The sequence below is a fragment of the Lepidochelys kempii genome, chromosome 4 (genome assembly GCF_965140285.1).
Source record: "Lepidochelys kempii isolate rLepKem1 chromosome 4, rLepKem1.hap1, whole genome shotgun sequence".
NCBI lineage: Eukaryota > Metazoa > Chordata > Testudines > Cheloniidae > Lepidochelys > Lepidochelys kempii.
Genome location: NC_136383.1, coordinates 12,866,969 through 12,881,368, shown reverse-complemented (window position 1 = coordinate 12,881,368; position 14,400 = coordinate 12,866,969). Strand labels below are relative to the sequence as shown.

Genomic DNA, 14,400 nt, shown 5'->3' with positions numbered 1-14,400 from the left:
TCCAGTTTGACCAATGTACATGGCAGAGGGGCATTGCTGGCACATGATGGCATATATCACATTGGTGGATGTGCAGGTGAACGAGCCTCTGATAGTGTGGCTGATGTTATTAGGCCCTGTGATGGTGTCCCCTGAATAGATATGTTGGCACAATTGGCAACGGGCTTTGTTGCAAGGATAAGTTCCTGGGTTAGTGGTTCTGTTGTGTGGTATGTGGTTGTTGGTGAGTATTTGCTTCAGGTTGCGGGGCTGTCTGTAGGCAAGGACTGGCCTGTCTCCCAAGACTTGTGAGAGTGTTGGGTCATCCTTTAGGATAGGTTGTAGATCCTTAATAATGCGTTGGAGGGGTTTTAGTTGGGGGCTGAAGGTGACGGCTAGTGGCGTTCTGTTATTTTCTTTGTTAGGCCTGTTCTGTAGTAGGTAACTTCTGGGAACTCTTCTGGCTCTATCAATCTGTTTCTTTACTTCTGCAGGTGGGTATTGTAGTTGTAAGAAAGCTTGACAGAGATCTTGTAGGTGTTTGTCTCTGTCTGAGGGGTTGGAGCAAATGCGGTTGTATCGCAGAGCTTGGCTGTAGACAATGGATCGTGTGGTGTGGTCAGGGTGAAAGCTGGAGGCATGCAGGTAGGAATAGCGGTCAGTAGGTTTCCGGTATAGGGTGGTGATTATGTGACCATCGTTTATTAGCACTGTAGTGTCCAGGAAGTGGATCTCTTGTGTGGACTGGACCAGGCTGAGGTTGGTGGTGGGATGGAAATTGTTGAAATCATGGTGGAATTCCTCAAGGGCTTCTTTTCCATGGGTCCAGATGATGAAGATGTCATCAATATAGCACAAGTAGAGTAGGGGCTTTAGGGGACGAGAGCTGAGGAAGCGTTGTTCTAAATCAGCCATAAAAATGTTGGCATACTGTGGGGCCATGTGGGTACCCATAGCAGTGCCGCTGATCTGAAGGTATACATTGTCCCCAAATGTGAAATAGTTATGGGTAAGGACAAAGTCACAAAGTTCAGCCACCAGGTTAGCCGTGACATTATCGGGGATAGTGTTCCTGACGGCTTGTAGTCCATCTTTGTGTGGAATGTTGGTGTAGAGGGCTTCTACATCCATAGTGGCCAGGATGGTGTTATCGGGAAGATCACCGATGGATTGAAGTTTCCTCAGGAAGTCAGTGGTGTCTCGAAGGTAGCTGGGAGTGCTGGTAGCGTAGGGCCTGAGGCGGGAGTCTACATAGCCAGACAATCCTGCTGTCAGGGTGCCAATGCCTGAGATGATGGGGCGCCCAAGATTTCCAGGTTTATGGATCTTGGGTAGTAGATAGAATATCCCAGGTCGGGGTTCCAGGGGTGTGTCTGTACGGATTTGATCTTGTGCTTTTTCAGGAAGTTTCTTGAGCAAATGCTGTAGTTGCTTTTGGTACTCTCAGTGGGATCATAGGGTAATGGCTTGTAGAAACTCGTGTTGGAGAGCTGCTGAGCACTTAGTGTTGCTTTTGTAAAGCCAAGACTTCACCAAAGATATGGGCTTGTAGAATACACTCCCTAGGCAGGGAAGGAAGGAAGATGCTAAGGCCTGATCCAGCTCCCATTGACTCAGAATTGAGTCCTTAAACCTTATTCCCTTAGGCATCCAGTTTATATGTGATGTCATGAATGTGATGGCTTAGATAATGGCAGGCCAGAGGGTTTCACAGTGTTTATTCTGGCTTCTTCCCTGGTCGGCAATCTCCTCTATAAGCCCTGTTCACTAGCCCTCTCCACCTCTTCAGCAGTAGCCTGGTTCATATGATGAACCCCAAGACTGACCTTCCTCCAGAGAAGGAAGGCAGGGAGACACCCCCCAGCAAGACCTCTTCAGAAAGGCACTTCCCACTCCAAGCCCCAGGACCAGTCTGTTCCAAATTCCACAGCTCTCAGTACCAGAAAGGATCAGTTTGCTGCTAGCGATATCTCAAGCTTTCCCACCAACCCACCCACGCTAGGCAGCCTCCTCAAGGACAGGTTTTGACAGGAAGTTTTCCCTTTGTGTGGGACGGGATTTCTTTTTGCCCGAGAAGGGTGGAGATTGTTTCCATGCAGCTGGTGTTTTCCATCATAGCATTCCAAGAAAACCCCCTCCCTCTTCACTTGGCTCTCTTCCTTCTCACTTCCTGGCTCATAGAGCAACGAGCAGTCCGTGGGCTCTAGCTTTTGTCTCACGTTCACCAAAGCCATCTCCCAGTTTCCCCTGAGAAAGTGAAATCTTCTGTCTACTTCAGGGCCAAAAAATCAGGAGACTGGAGACCAATCTTGAGCCTCAAGAGGCTAAATCCATTCAGACTGCCCCAAAAGTTCAAGATGGAGGCTCTGCATTCATCCCTGGATGTCAATAAGCCCAGGTAGTTGCTGGCCTTGGTCAAAGAGCCGTTAGCTGGGTTTACAGCTATTTTGCATTTCAGGGGAGTCACAAGGTAGCTGGGATTTGACCGCTGAATCTGGCACAGCATTTGTATTACTGTACCTATTGATCCGTGGCTTTAAAAATTTACTCTTCTGTAAATCCACACAACAGCGCAGTGGCCTGGAAGTGAAAATGTGAAGGCATACAGTAGAGAACAGAATGAGGGGAAAGAATAAAGGAATGACCAACATAATGATAGGGGGAAACAGTAATCTGACTCAGGATGCAGGGAGGTACAATTTCCTTCTGCTTCAGCAAGGGCAGCTCCTTTCTGAGCACTAGTGCACATGCTGTTTGGAATCCAAACTCTTGGTGCCGGCAGGTTCCTGATTGCCTAATCCCTTCTTACACAATTCTTTCTCAATGTGGGATTGACAGTCATATGAACTAACCGCTGCCCCGCCAAATAAATTAAAGCTAAATTTTACCACTTCTAAACTTAAAAAATCTCCTTCCTCCAACATGCCAGACATTGCAGCATTTATGATGCTGTTGGTTGATTATTATTATTATTGCAACTCGCAGAAGACTATTTTGCACGGATCTTCTCAGTGGCAGTGCAGCCAGATTCATCACTCTATCTTGGGCTTTAGTAGCAATTTGTTTTATGGTTAAGGCACAAGGGCTCTGGGTTCAATTCCCAGCTCCTCCACAGACTTCCTGTGTGACTTTGGCCCTATCAATTTAACCTTTCAGTGGTTCAGTTCTCCATCTGTAAAATGGGGCTAATAGCACTTCCTTCCTTCCACCCTTTGCCTTTCTTATCTGTTTACATTGGGACAGACTGTTTCTTAACTGTGTGTTTGTACTGTGCCTTACAGAATGGTGCCCCAAGCTCAGTTGGAGCTTCTAGGGACCCCATTAGTACACAGACTCTCAGGCTCTATAGTAATGAGGGTCATCTAAGTATCTGGATGGATGGATACAAATAAAAATAGTCCCCTTGCATGCATCTACCTAATTCTCCTGTAAAGAGACAGGAAACCCATCCAGTTCCATCTTAACTAGTAGATGTGGTGGTTTGCCATCTTAACAACTCCTTCCCACTGTAAAAATTGGGCTGAAATCATACTTTTTAAAAAAAAATCCAAATTTTTTTACTCTAAAAGTTTCCCTTTCTTTCACAGCTGACTGGGATAGTTGTACAAGCAGCCAAGAGAATGCAGATCAATGTTCTTGTCAGAAAACTAGAGGGATTTATGTAAGTATTCGCCTCTAGCAGTGGGGATTTCAGGGTTGCTTGCCTGACTTTGTATTTGAGGTGACTTTGTCTGCAGAGTCCTTGGAGGAAACATTATTTGTAGAGAGAGTTCGATCCAAAAGAATCTTACCTAGAAAATGGCAGGGTAGTTCCTTCTTCTTGTTTCACATTCATAGTGGCAATTTGTAGTTTTTTCAACAACCTGAAAACTCAAGTGTGAGCTGTCACAAGCTATGGCCCTGCTATGTTTTCTGAACATATCTTTCAAACTGCGAAAGCCTAAATGTGAAACACACTATGTGACAGAACCAAAACGTATTGGTGGCATGATTTCTGTGAAGTCAATAAAATAGATTCACACTGACTGAGGATCTGGCTGGCTGACCTTATCTTAGTTATAAGAGAGACACTGTCACAGGAATGCACGTGTACCCACACACAGCCATGATTTCTGCCACCGCAAATGCCAAACACAGTCCCAGCTGGTGAGGCCAGATTGGTGTCCGAGTGGTAGCAGGAGCTAGTTAAAAACTTTACAGGAACTCCCATTCACTTTCAACTTGACACGTCAAAGTTCCCACACAAGTCTGTATGTACAAGGCACTTGAAAAATATATAAAGGTGGCATCTTATCTGCCCAGATCCCTTTTGGGGGACTGGATCCTAACATATCATTTCCTTATATCTACTGTACTGTACTTTCTAGTGGTTATGAGATCTCTCATTGAAATACCTTCTATCCCAGTATTGCTGGCACTATTAACATAACTCCACTCTAATACCAGGCATCACTTTAGCTGGTGTGCGTCTCTTATAACAGTATATGTATATTTCACAAATACATATAGCCTTCAACAACCACTCCGGTTGGTGTTGCCATTCCCTGGCACAAACTTTCCATGAGATCAGCTATTAATAAGCCTCTCCTAGATTGTGCCCCCTCCCCAGTCACTCCCCAGGAAACCCCAGTATATTTTATTGCTTTAAAAACAAAGACTACATTCCAGTTTCTAGATCTTGATCCCTATCCTAATATAGGGGAGGGGAAGGTTAAAAGTTTAAATAAAGATAAGAAGGGTCTGGAGTTTTCACATGGGAAAGTTTTCCCCCTTGATTGCTGTGTTCTAATCTGTCTGGAGAAAGCTGAAACCATTGCAGAATCTGAATGCTTTGCTGTCTTTTTACACAGTGAAACAGGCAGTGTCAGAACATTGGTTTTCCCCGTGGTGCATGTAAATGAGGTAAATATTGTAAATGGTCTCCATTGCAGTGTGTGCCTATCTAGAAAGATGATACCACTGGGCCTGCAAAAAAGTGGGGAATGTGTCATGTTTCTCCTAATTTTACACTAGCAGGGGGGTAGGAAATAGTTCTTTGTATAAAATTTCTGGTTGATCTTTGTCCTAGGTCCCAGTCCTGCAAACTCCCCTTCACGTGGGTACTCCTATTGACTTCAATGATATCTTTCATGGGCGTAAGAGCGACTGAGGGGGAAGAAGTTTGATGGATCAGGCCTTTCGTTTGTCAGACTTCCAGGGAGGTTTCTTCACTGAAGATGGGTCTCTGAATTCCTTGGATTTGTGATAGTCTTTGTAAAGTCCCCTTTATCTCTAGGAAGGAGCTTTATCTCACAGAGGATCTTCATTGTGGCCTGCAGCCATGTCCCTTCATGCTCTGAACCTGAGGTCTCACAAATTAATGCCCAATCCTGCATATAGTTAAAGCTGGGAGTAGTGCTTACTGTCTTGAGTCCAATTGACTTCAGTGAGACAACTCCTGGCAGCAAGCATGCCACCTGGCAACAACAGTTTGCAGGATCAGACTGTGAGTAAGGTCAAGCGAGGTCAGTACTTGAATGGGAGACCTCCAAGAACATCTTAGCTATCGCAGGGAGTGTGCTGGTGATTCATGAACCATTCCCTCTGGGGGGTGCTCGAGAGAAAGCACCTTCCCTCTGAAAATCCAGCCCTTTTTTAAGGTGTCCCACAGTTGTGCACACAAAATCATCAGTCACTTTTGAAAATGTAGACCAGTGTATCCAGTGTAGCTTCTAAACTAGAGCTAGCAGTTCTAGTCCATGGCAAGGCATATCAAACAGTCGTCATGGCAGAGGGGATGCCGCTGTTTCCTCTTATGCTTATTCTAAATAAGAGAGAGGTATTGAAATGTATCATTTTACTCTTTCTCAATGCTCCCTGCTCCTCTAGAGTGTTCTGATTGACGAAGCATCTGCCAAAAAACTGAAGAGTGTTCTGTTTGAAGCCACAGTTGTAACCAGCATCCCCTTCATAATCATGGCATTAGGAATTATTTTGGGGATTTGTTTCATTGTGCTCGTATGCAGGCCCCCTGGAACAAAGGAAGAGGTTAGTAGCATCTGAAGTTGACCTTTCTTTCTCAGTGTTTATCTGTGTTTTATTTGCCTCTCATTGACTTTTACCTTTTGGGTTCCCACAACACTTTTGCTTTTTGTTTTTGTTGCAAATGCTCTTTCCAGGTTAGAGAAGTGTTAATAGACCCAGAGTAAGTGCACCCAAGCAAAGCTATGCAGCCAGTTTGATACGTGGTAAGGTGGGTGAATATAAATATTTTTTGTTCTTAATTCCTTTGCTAGCTACAAACACTAGTTGTAAAAATAAGCCTGTCTAGTGAACTCTGAAGGGTAAGATCCAAAAACCCCACATATTTGACATTTTGAGCCCTGTTCAATTTGACAGTTGCCTTTTGAGGAAAAAGTATTAAATTGATTTTCAGGTTCTCTTGTAATACTTTGGGCTGGTTCTTCCCAAAGGCCCAGTGTTCTTCCCAAACTAACAGCCCAATTCTGGACACCCAGAAACTACAAACAAATTCAGATTCTTATCCCAGCTTTGCCACTTGAGCCATTCAACAATACTGTCCCCCTCAGAGAACTGAAAATCACTCCATAATGCACAACCTTAACTTTGACCTTACCATATTTAATCCTTCAATGGCAATTATAATCTTACAACCTGAGCATCTCCACATGTCAGTATACTTCATACAAAGACGATACAAAGTGGATCAACTCCTCCAAATTCCTTCTCAAATGCACAAACTTATGCTGTAAATGCACATTATGACTTTAAAAAAAAAAAACCACAGTACCATACGCAGATAATAGTGTTCCATATGGGTATTCTGATCTGTTATATTAAAAAAATTGGCATTAAGGTTGTCAATGCTGTCAAAGATTGTGAGCCAAAACTTCACCCTACTTCAGCAGTCCCGTATGGATGCTAAACTATGGACATCTTTGTGATCCGAGACAGGGTACCCTAGTAGGCTTTTTCCACTTCTAGCTGCTGTTGCTCTAGGACAGTCTTGCTTTTTGTGTATTTTGCTTTCTAAACAGGTTCTTGCAACTGCACGAAAAAGCACACGCATCCTGAATTCAGACCCAAACCGTGCGTGTGCTGTTTCTCAGTTTGTGAGGACCTGGGCATGCTTATTAGTTAGCCTTGTGATGGTTTCTTTTGTGGTAAGACCTCGAGAAAGAGACCTGTGTCATCTTTCTGCAGCCTGACAGACTTTCCTCAAATGTTGACTGCTCCCACTTGGAAACTTTTGCTTCATTCTTGCACCCTGCTCAGCCTTTTGGCAATGGATGTTTTAACGACTCTGGTCCTGGTTCCTTTATGGGAGAGGCGGATCCTGTTTCTCCTGAGCACCTGAGTTTTTTCCCTTCCCTGTCTGGTTGGCAGGCTCCGCCTGAGAGGCTAGCAGCAGGCCTCTGGGCTCCAGCCAAGGCCTCATCCCAACCCCAGCAAGATCAGTCACAGCCACGTTTCTCAGGCTTTCCTTGGCACCAGAGAAGGAACAAAAAACAGTGGAAAGTTTGAATTTCATGTTTCTCAGAGACTATGCTCTTTCCTGCAAACAGTGAAATCAGTGATGGCCATGAAAATCCTACAGCCCAAGTTATACCCTCGTGTATTGCACCAGTTCTTTTCCCTCCCTCGTGTTTATGGCCTTAAACTATTTGTAGACTATTACCATACTGCTGACCTCACTCCTCAATTGTCATTTAGCAAAGCTCAATATATTTAACTCTTTAAATCTTTCCTCTAAATCTGTCTCTCCCGCCCCGTATCATTTTTGTTGTTCCTCTCTGAACTCCCTCCAGTCTGTCATTAACATTCTAGGTGCCCAGAAGTGTGCACATACCTTCCAGAGGTGGTTCCAGCCACATGCAGAGGAGCTCTCACCTCCCTGCTCTGTGACCCAATATTTTTGCAGATGCAGCCCAAGATTGGCCTTTAATTTTGCAGTCGTATTACCCTGCCCTCTGTCGCCCATAAGTCTCCAGCATTACTGCTTCCCAGGATTCTCCATCCCTTTGAGTGTGATTATTTTTCCCAAGATGCATTATCTTGCATTTTTCCAAGATTTCCTGCCTTTGACCCTGCCCCTCCATAGGTCCCTTTTAATGATCTCTGTCCCTACTGGCGCAGATAACTCCTCCCAGTGTAATCTCGTCAATATGCTGTTCATGTCGCCTTCCAGCATCATCATGGAGGATGTTAAATAAGCCCTGCCCTAACACTGATCCCTGTGTCACCCCCTAAACATCTCTAAGGAATGCAGACAGCATGTGCCTGCTGCACATTCCCTAGGATGATGCAGCACGCTCCCCTCTTCATGGCTGGTCAGCAACGCTTGCCCATGCAGAGAAGAGGGGGGTGTGCCCTTTTCTCCTCTCCAGCCCCTTTGGGGCAGCTTTCCCAATGGGAGCCCTATGAGGAACAATCCATGTGCTCACAGTAGAGCATATGCTGCGGTTGTGCTGGTCCTGGCATAGGGTGAGCAAAATTGGGGTGGCTTCTTGCATCATCCCGCTTGAATATCTATGTAAAGACCACACACAATCTGCCCTGTGGTGCTTTTTTACCTTAATAGTTGTTCCTGTATGGCACAAGGGATGGAATTTGGACTTAGGGGGTGATAAAAACCAGGATCACTCTTCTTTGGTGCTTTGAAACTCAGTCTTACATTTGCTGTCCTCCAGCTCCACATTGTCTAACACACTGCAGTTAACTTTTCTGCTTTGCCATTTTGTATTTCAGAGTACTGAAGAGGAAAGGGCTCCGCTCATCAGGACATCCTAATATTCTTTTTTCCCCCTTCCCATGTGAGCTTGGTGAATAAACTATGCAAGTTGATCTAATACCGAATACTACCCGGCACACAGCGCTGCCTGAAAACCCACCATGCTAATTATGATTATTAGTAGTACAGGGATAAAAAAAGCTAAAATGCTAATGAATGAGGAAACTGTTCTTCTCAGCTGCTAAGTAAGTTTTAAAGCCAGATATTAAAATGACTTGAGATCCTGCTTTATTAACTAGTGTTTAATATTCCCAGTGCTGTTGAAAGCCATAAAAGCTCAGAACCACTATATCAGTGAGAGTATAATACCCTGATTCATGTATTAGAATTACGTGGGGTAAACTTTGTAAAAGGACCATAATAATGTGGGCTCCTAAGTCCCTTTTGAAAATGGAACTTAGGCATGTTTGAAAATATTGCACTGGGTCTAATTTTGTCTTTTGTGTAGAGCACACTTGGCTTCTTATTAACATGACTGGATTGTTTTAGTAGTTACCCATCATGCCTTTTATCTCCAAAATTGTTTTGTGAATCTAAGCCAAATTGTAAGTGAGGCCTATTTAGTCATATCTAGTTTTCAGTTAAGAAGCCAAGTGCTTCATAGCACATTTTCGTACAGCACCTTGATCTGCCCAGTATTGTTTGAAATCCCATTGTGTGGTATTAATAAAATGCCTGGCAAGTTTTTAACTTTTAATTATTTTTTACACTGGAAAACACAGGGTTGGTTAGCTGAGGGTACAATAGAGCGTTCTCCTTTTTCCTGTGTCAGTGTCTCACAAAATATCTAGTGTGTGGAGCACTGTAAAGGCAGACGTTTAGGAAATCTACAGACCTTCTGTGTTGAGGCATGTTTGGAACATTAAGGAAAGCAGCATAAACGGGTTTTTTTTTAAATACTGGTAGCTTAAAATATAAGGGTACCTTTTTTCCCTCAGTGAGGAAGAGCATTCTCACAAACATATTTCCATCGAATAGTCAGTGAAAAATTGAGACCTACTTTTTTGACTGGCTGAACACTCATGCATAGGGTGTTAGCCTATCAATTGTTCAGCAATCCAGAACATTTTGGGGTGTCCCAGTCAGAAAAGTTCATTATTATCACTATTATTATTTATTATCTGTATTACTGTAGCACCTAGGAGCCCTAGTCCTGGACCAGAGCCCCATTGTGCTATGGTCTATAGATTGGTACCAATTACAGAAGGCTAGAGATACTGGCATTGCACCAGGCTGACTTCTTTAGCCGACAGGCTCCTCTTATGCAAGCCAGAACCAACCAAATAAGCATCCAAATTCAGGCATCTGCCGCACTGCAGATAAGGGCTCTTGTACGTAATGGAGCTCCCAACCCGTTGTGATCTGCAAGAGTGTTCCCAGTGAGTGAGAGACTCAGACTAGCCAACTACAGCCATTCATCTCAAGGGATTTGCTCTGCAGTAATGTCTCCATTTAACCTCATGAGAGGAAACTGTCCAGCCTCTGATTTGCCAGGATGAAAGTAATGCCATGTGAAAACCCTTGTGGGTAAGGGGGTTTGGAACTCTGCCTTACCTTTACCCCAAATGTTGTTCTTTGGGAGGGGATAATCTTCCTTTGCCACATATGTAGATTCCAGTTGTAGATACCTCCTCCCCATCACCCCACTCTTTGAGTCCCAGGACCCCTTTATTTCTTTCCTTGGCTGACCTCTGGAATAAACCTGCCAGCTAAGGGAAACGCCAATAGCTTTGGCCCAGGGTCCCACTTAAATTCTTTCTTGTATTTGGAAGGGGGCAGCTACAGAATGCCCAGTGCTGTTGGTGAAAGGCTACATCCCTCTCAGATTAAGTACCAGCCTTCCTTAGCTGGGGAAACTGAGTCAGTAGCTGCAAAGCCTGTGTTCTATTTGTGGACCATTTGCTTATTGCAGTACATTATGCTAAATCAGGAACTCCACATCACCTTTCTGTCTCAGTCTTTATGTTGTACAGTTCAGATCATTGTATGATCCAAATTGAAATATAGCACCTTGTGTAAAAGTTATCTGTGCACAACACTAGTAACCTACAAATCATCTACAAAGCCTCAGGTATTTTCTGAGGAAGTCATTTTGACAAGGCCTCACACTGCTCCCACTGAAGTCAATGGGAGCAGGCTTAGGTCAACACCAAACACATTTTAAAATCCCATATGTTAGATACAAATAGACGCATAGATATTAAGCAGTTTGGAGAAAGGTGTGTGCATTTCTATGTAAGGCAAGAGCAAAAATGTCTACGGAGTTAAAAGCAAAAACCCCATTCAAGCAGGATGCATGATACAATTTTAGAGTTTTATTTCCTTTTAGTTTTGTGAAACCAGTACATTGCAGTTTGATGCCTCTTAATGGAGCATTTCACTCCCTCTCTCAATCCAACACCGACAAAAGTCAAATATATCTGTGGGAGAGCCATTTTATTGGATGCCAGACCTTCCAGCTGTGTTTTATAAAGAGTTACTACCAGTATTTAAAAAAAGATGTTTATTCTGCTTTCCTTTTAATGTTCCAAACATACCTCAACACAGAAGGTCTGTAGATTTCCTAAATGTTTAATGCAATTACAAATACAGTATATTTGATATGCAGGGGCAGTTATCCTTGACAGGCCTTTGCATTGTTTCTTTGTAAACTGTGCCCTGGGTACCTTAAAAATCCAGAATCCCATTTGTTCATCTTTCTCAGCTGTTAACATTTAAAGAAACACTACAAAGAATATCATTCTCCTCTGGATGCCCACATGCAACTCACAATAGCAGCTAATTAACACTGAAAGGCAGCACAGTCTAGTGATTAGAGCCCAAGGCTGGTTGTCAGGACATCAGAGTTGTAATCTGTAGGGTTATTAACATTTACCTAATATATACACACACACACCCCCCGTCAGAGGTGTTGTGGGGATGAATTTATATTTGTAAAGTGCCATGGTCTTGATTCTTCAAAGGACAGCTTACTTCACTGTAAGTCAGACACTCAGCACCTTGCAGGTGTGCTAAGATCACTGTATGATAGTTCCTTATATACTGTGACAGTTCCTTATATACCTGTTATTAATAAGAATTACTTGTGCCTGAATCCAGGGAAGATTTTCCATCTATAACCCTTCTGTTCAGCTGTTCTGTAAAGCATTGTTTGTTCCACACAGTGGAAGTGATTCCATGCAGCATTGGCTACTTTTTTAATTATTGAAGACTCACGGGAGATAATGGTCAACTGTTGTTTGTTGATGGATTTTGTATTTGTTTTCCTGAGGCTGACGGTTAAAGAGGAAAAAGAAAAGGAGTACTAGTGGCACCTCAGAGACTAACCAATTTATTTGAGCATAGGCTTTCGTGAGCTACAGCTCACTTCATTGGATGCATCACGAAAGCTCATGCTCAAATAAATTGGTTAGTCTCTAAGGTGCCACTAGTACTCCTTTTCTTTTTGCGACTACAGACTAACACAGCTGCTGAAACCTGTTAAAGAGGAGACACTCATAGCGATGATCAGTATGTTTGCACAGGTGATTCACTTTGTGATTCTAGCAATTTTTGTTTCCACTATTAATGCAGATCAGGTGTTGCATTAATAAAAGTTAATGTTTCTATAAAAAGTGTGATGAACTTGGTATTTTCTTTCACTATACAACTTCTGTGTTTATATCTGTGTATATCTGGTGCCTTTTGAAATAAAACAGTTCATAGCCAAAATTTTCAAACCTAGTTTTTGGCTCTGAAATCCATATTCAGGCACCTAAAAAAGTGACCTTATTTTGAAAAGTGCTGAGCATCCAGCAGCTCCCACTGAGTAGTGGACACTCATCACTTTTAAAAGTCAGGACACTGATTTAGGTGCCTGAATATGGATTTAGGAACCTAACCATAGGCACCTGAGGGGGATTGTTACCGGAATGTTCAGCATTGGTCCAACTCTGCTCTCTTTTTGAAGTCAAAATGGCCCCTAACCAATGTTCCCTCTAATTTTTGACAGGCTGTGTAAGCAAAAAATTGCTTCTGTGCAAATTTTTGTGCATGTGGTGTTTTGCCGTGTGCATGGGGTTTAGGATCTGTGTGCACATGCGCACAGCTTAGGGGGAACCAGTGCCCCTAACTCTAATGGGAGAAGGGTTGGGATGGCACTGAAAGAGAAAAGTAAAGCTGCTTGTATCTCAGTGGAACATGGCTGTGAGACATTTATTACACCCAGAGAGTTGGGATTGTAAAATAAGGATTATGTAAATTTCCAGGGAGGTGCTATGATTTAGAATATTGATAGCTTTGCTGATAGTTTCTCACTATTTTGTTCCATAGAGGCAGATTCACAAAGAGCAATACAGTGAGTTGGATGTCTGTAGTTAGTAGGAACCACCAGAAAGTGTCCACTGATTTTGGGTGCCTCGTTATTTGGTACCCAACTTGAGATGCCCAGGGTCCCCATTTCAAAGATACTGAGCCCCCACCATTCCGGTTGATCTCAATGGGGCTGGGAATGCTTGGCACCTCTGAAAAGTAGGCTGTAAGTGGCTCAAGCTGGGTACCCAAAAATTGGGGGTACTCAAATTAGTGGACACTTGTGAAAATGTTGACTTTCCTCTGCTCTTTACTGAGTTATGGCTACGCACTGGTGACTTGGGATGCTGTGTAGAAGGGAGTGAACCCCACTTCTCCCCCACCACCTGTATAGCTGGAGCATATATTCCAGTGAGGCCTAATAAGTGTGTGGAGCAGTGTGTGGGATCTGGGGCTAGAAGACAAATAAGAAATTGCCCTCATCTCATGCCTTTCTTTGAAAAACAGAGTAAATACCTTCTGAATATAGGACTCCAGAGAAGTCTGTACCATTTTCTGCCAAGGAGTGGGTGAAAAATAATAGCCATTTTGTATGGAGAACTATTTCAACTGCAAGATAATTTTTAGGGAGTTACCAAGGACCTGATTTATTTTCCTTGAGGACCCAAACCTCATATTCTGTTCAGGAGCTGTGGATACTCAAGGAAAGGAGGATCAGGCTCCAAATGATGACCTATTTGGAGTGGAAATTTCAGTAGAAAAGGTACAGTAAGTTTCCAGTATAGATTTGCCTATGGGCCTGATTCCCCTCTTTGGTAGAGTCTGGTGACAGTGAATGGAGGGCCTAGCCCAATGGCTCAGATTATGATGGGTTAAGCTGGGGTGACCCTAGTGACTTCAACAGGGTTGCTCTGATGTAAAAGTGAAATTTGGGCCCATCATCTTTTACCTGGCCTCATGGGAGAGGTGTTAATCTAGGGCTAGGTAAAAATTATTTTATCCACTTGTGACCCTGTTGCAGTTTTCTTTTTAACGGCCAAGCATCCAAAGGCGTGTCTGTGGAAGGCAGTAACCTTGCTGGCTCCCTTGCAGTTTTAAATCTGTAACTCCCATCACCTGTCAGAGTGCAAAGACTGAGCACGAAGCTGATTGAAAAGCAAGGGCCAGGTGGCTGTCAGGGGCGGGCTGGGGGTCTCTGTATAACATGCAGTGGGACGGCATGGGGGAACTGTCCTGTAGGCGAGGAGTCGCCCACCAGCCCCCTATGCCCTGCGGGGAAGCGGGCTCATGTTCACCCCACGCACCCATTGACATCAGTGGAAGCTAGGTGCCTGTGCTCC

The 14,400-nt window shown here is 43.7% G+C and overlaps 1 protein-coding gene across 3 annotated transcripts in view; it reads left to right on the top strand.

The window, feature by feature from the left end:
• Positions 1 to 12,384, top strand: part of SCARB2 (scavenger receptor class B member 2) — a 40,244-nt gene extending 27,860 nt beyond the window's left edge. The window contains exons 9-13 of one of the 3 annotated variants that reach the window (XM_073340429.2): positions 3,567 to 3,640; positions 4,830 to 4,881; positions 5,848 to 6,006; positions 6,138 to 6,206; positions 8,728 to 12,384. In XM_073340429.2, coding sequence (XP_073196530.1) covers positions 3,567 to 3,640; positions 4,830 to 4,881; positions 5,848 to 6,006; positions 6,138 to 6,167 — 315 coding nt within the window. In that variant the 3' untranslated portion in view covers positions 6,168 to 6,206; positions 8,728 to 12,384. Of the gene's footprint in view, positions 1 to 3,566; positions 3,641 to 4,829; positions 4,882 to 5,847; positions 6,007 to 6,137; positions 6,212 to 8,727 lie in introns of all 3 variants that reach the window. The other 2 variants (XM_073340428.2, XM_073340427.2) reach the window with 2 other exon arrangements.
• Positions 12,385 to 14,400: the final 2,016 nt, after the last annotated feature.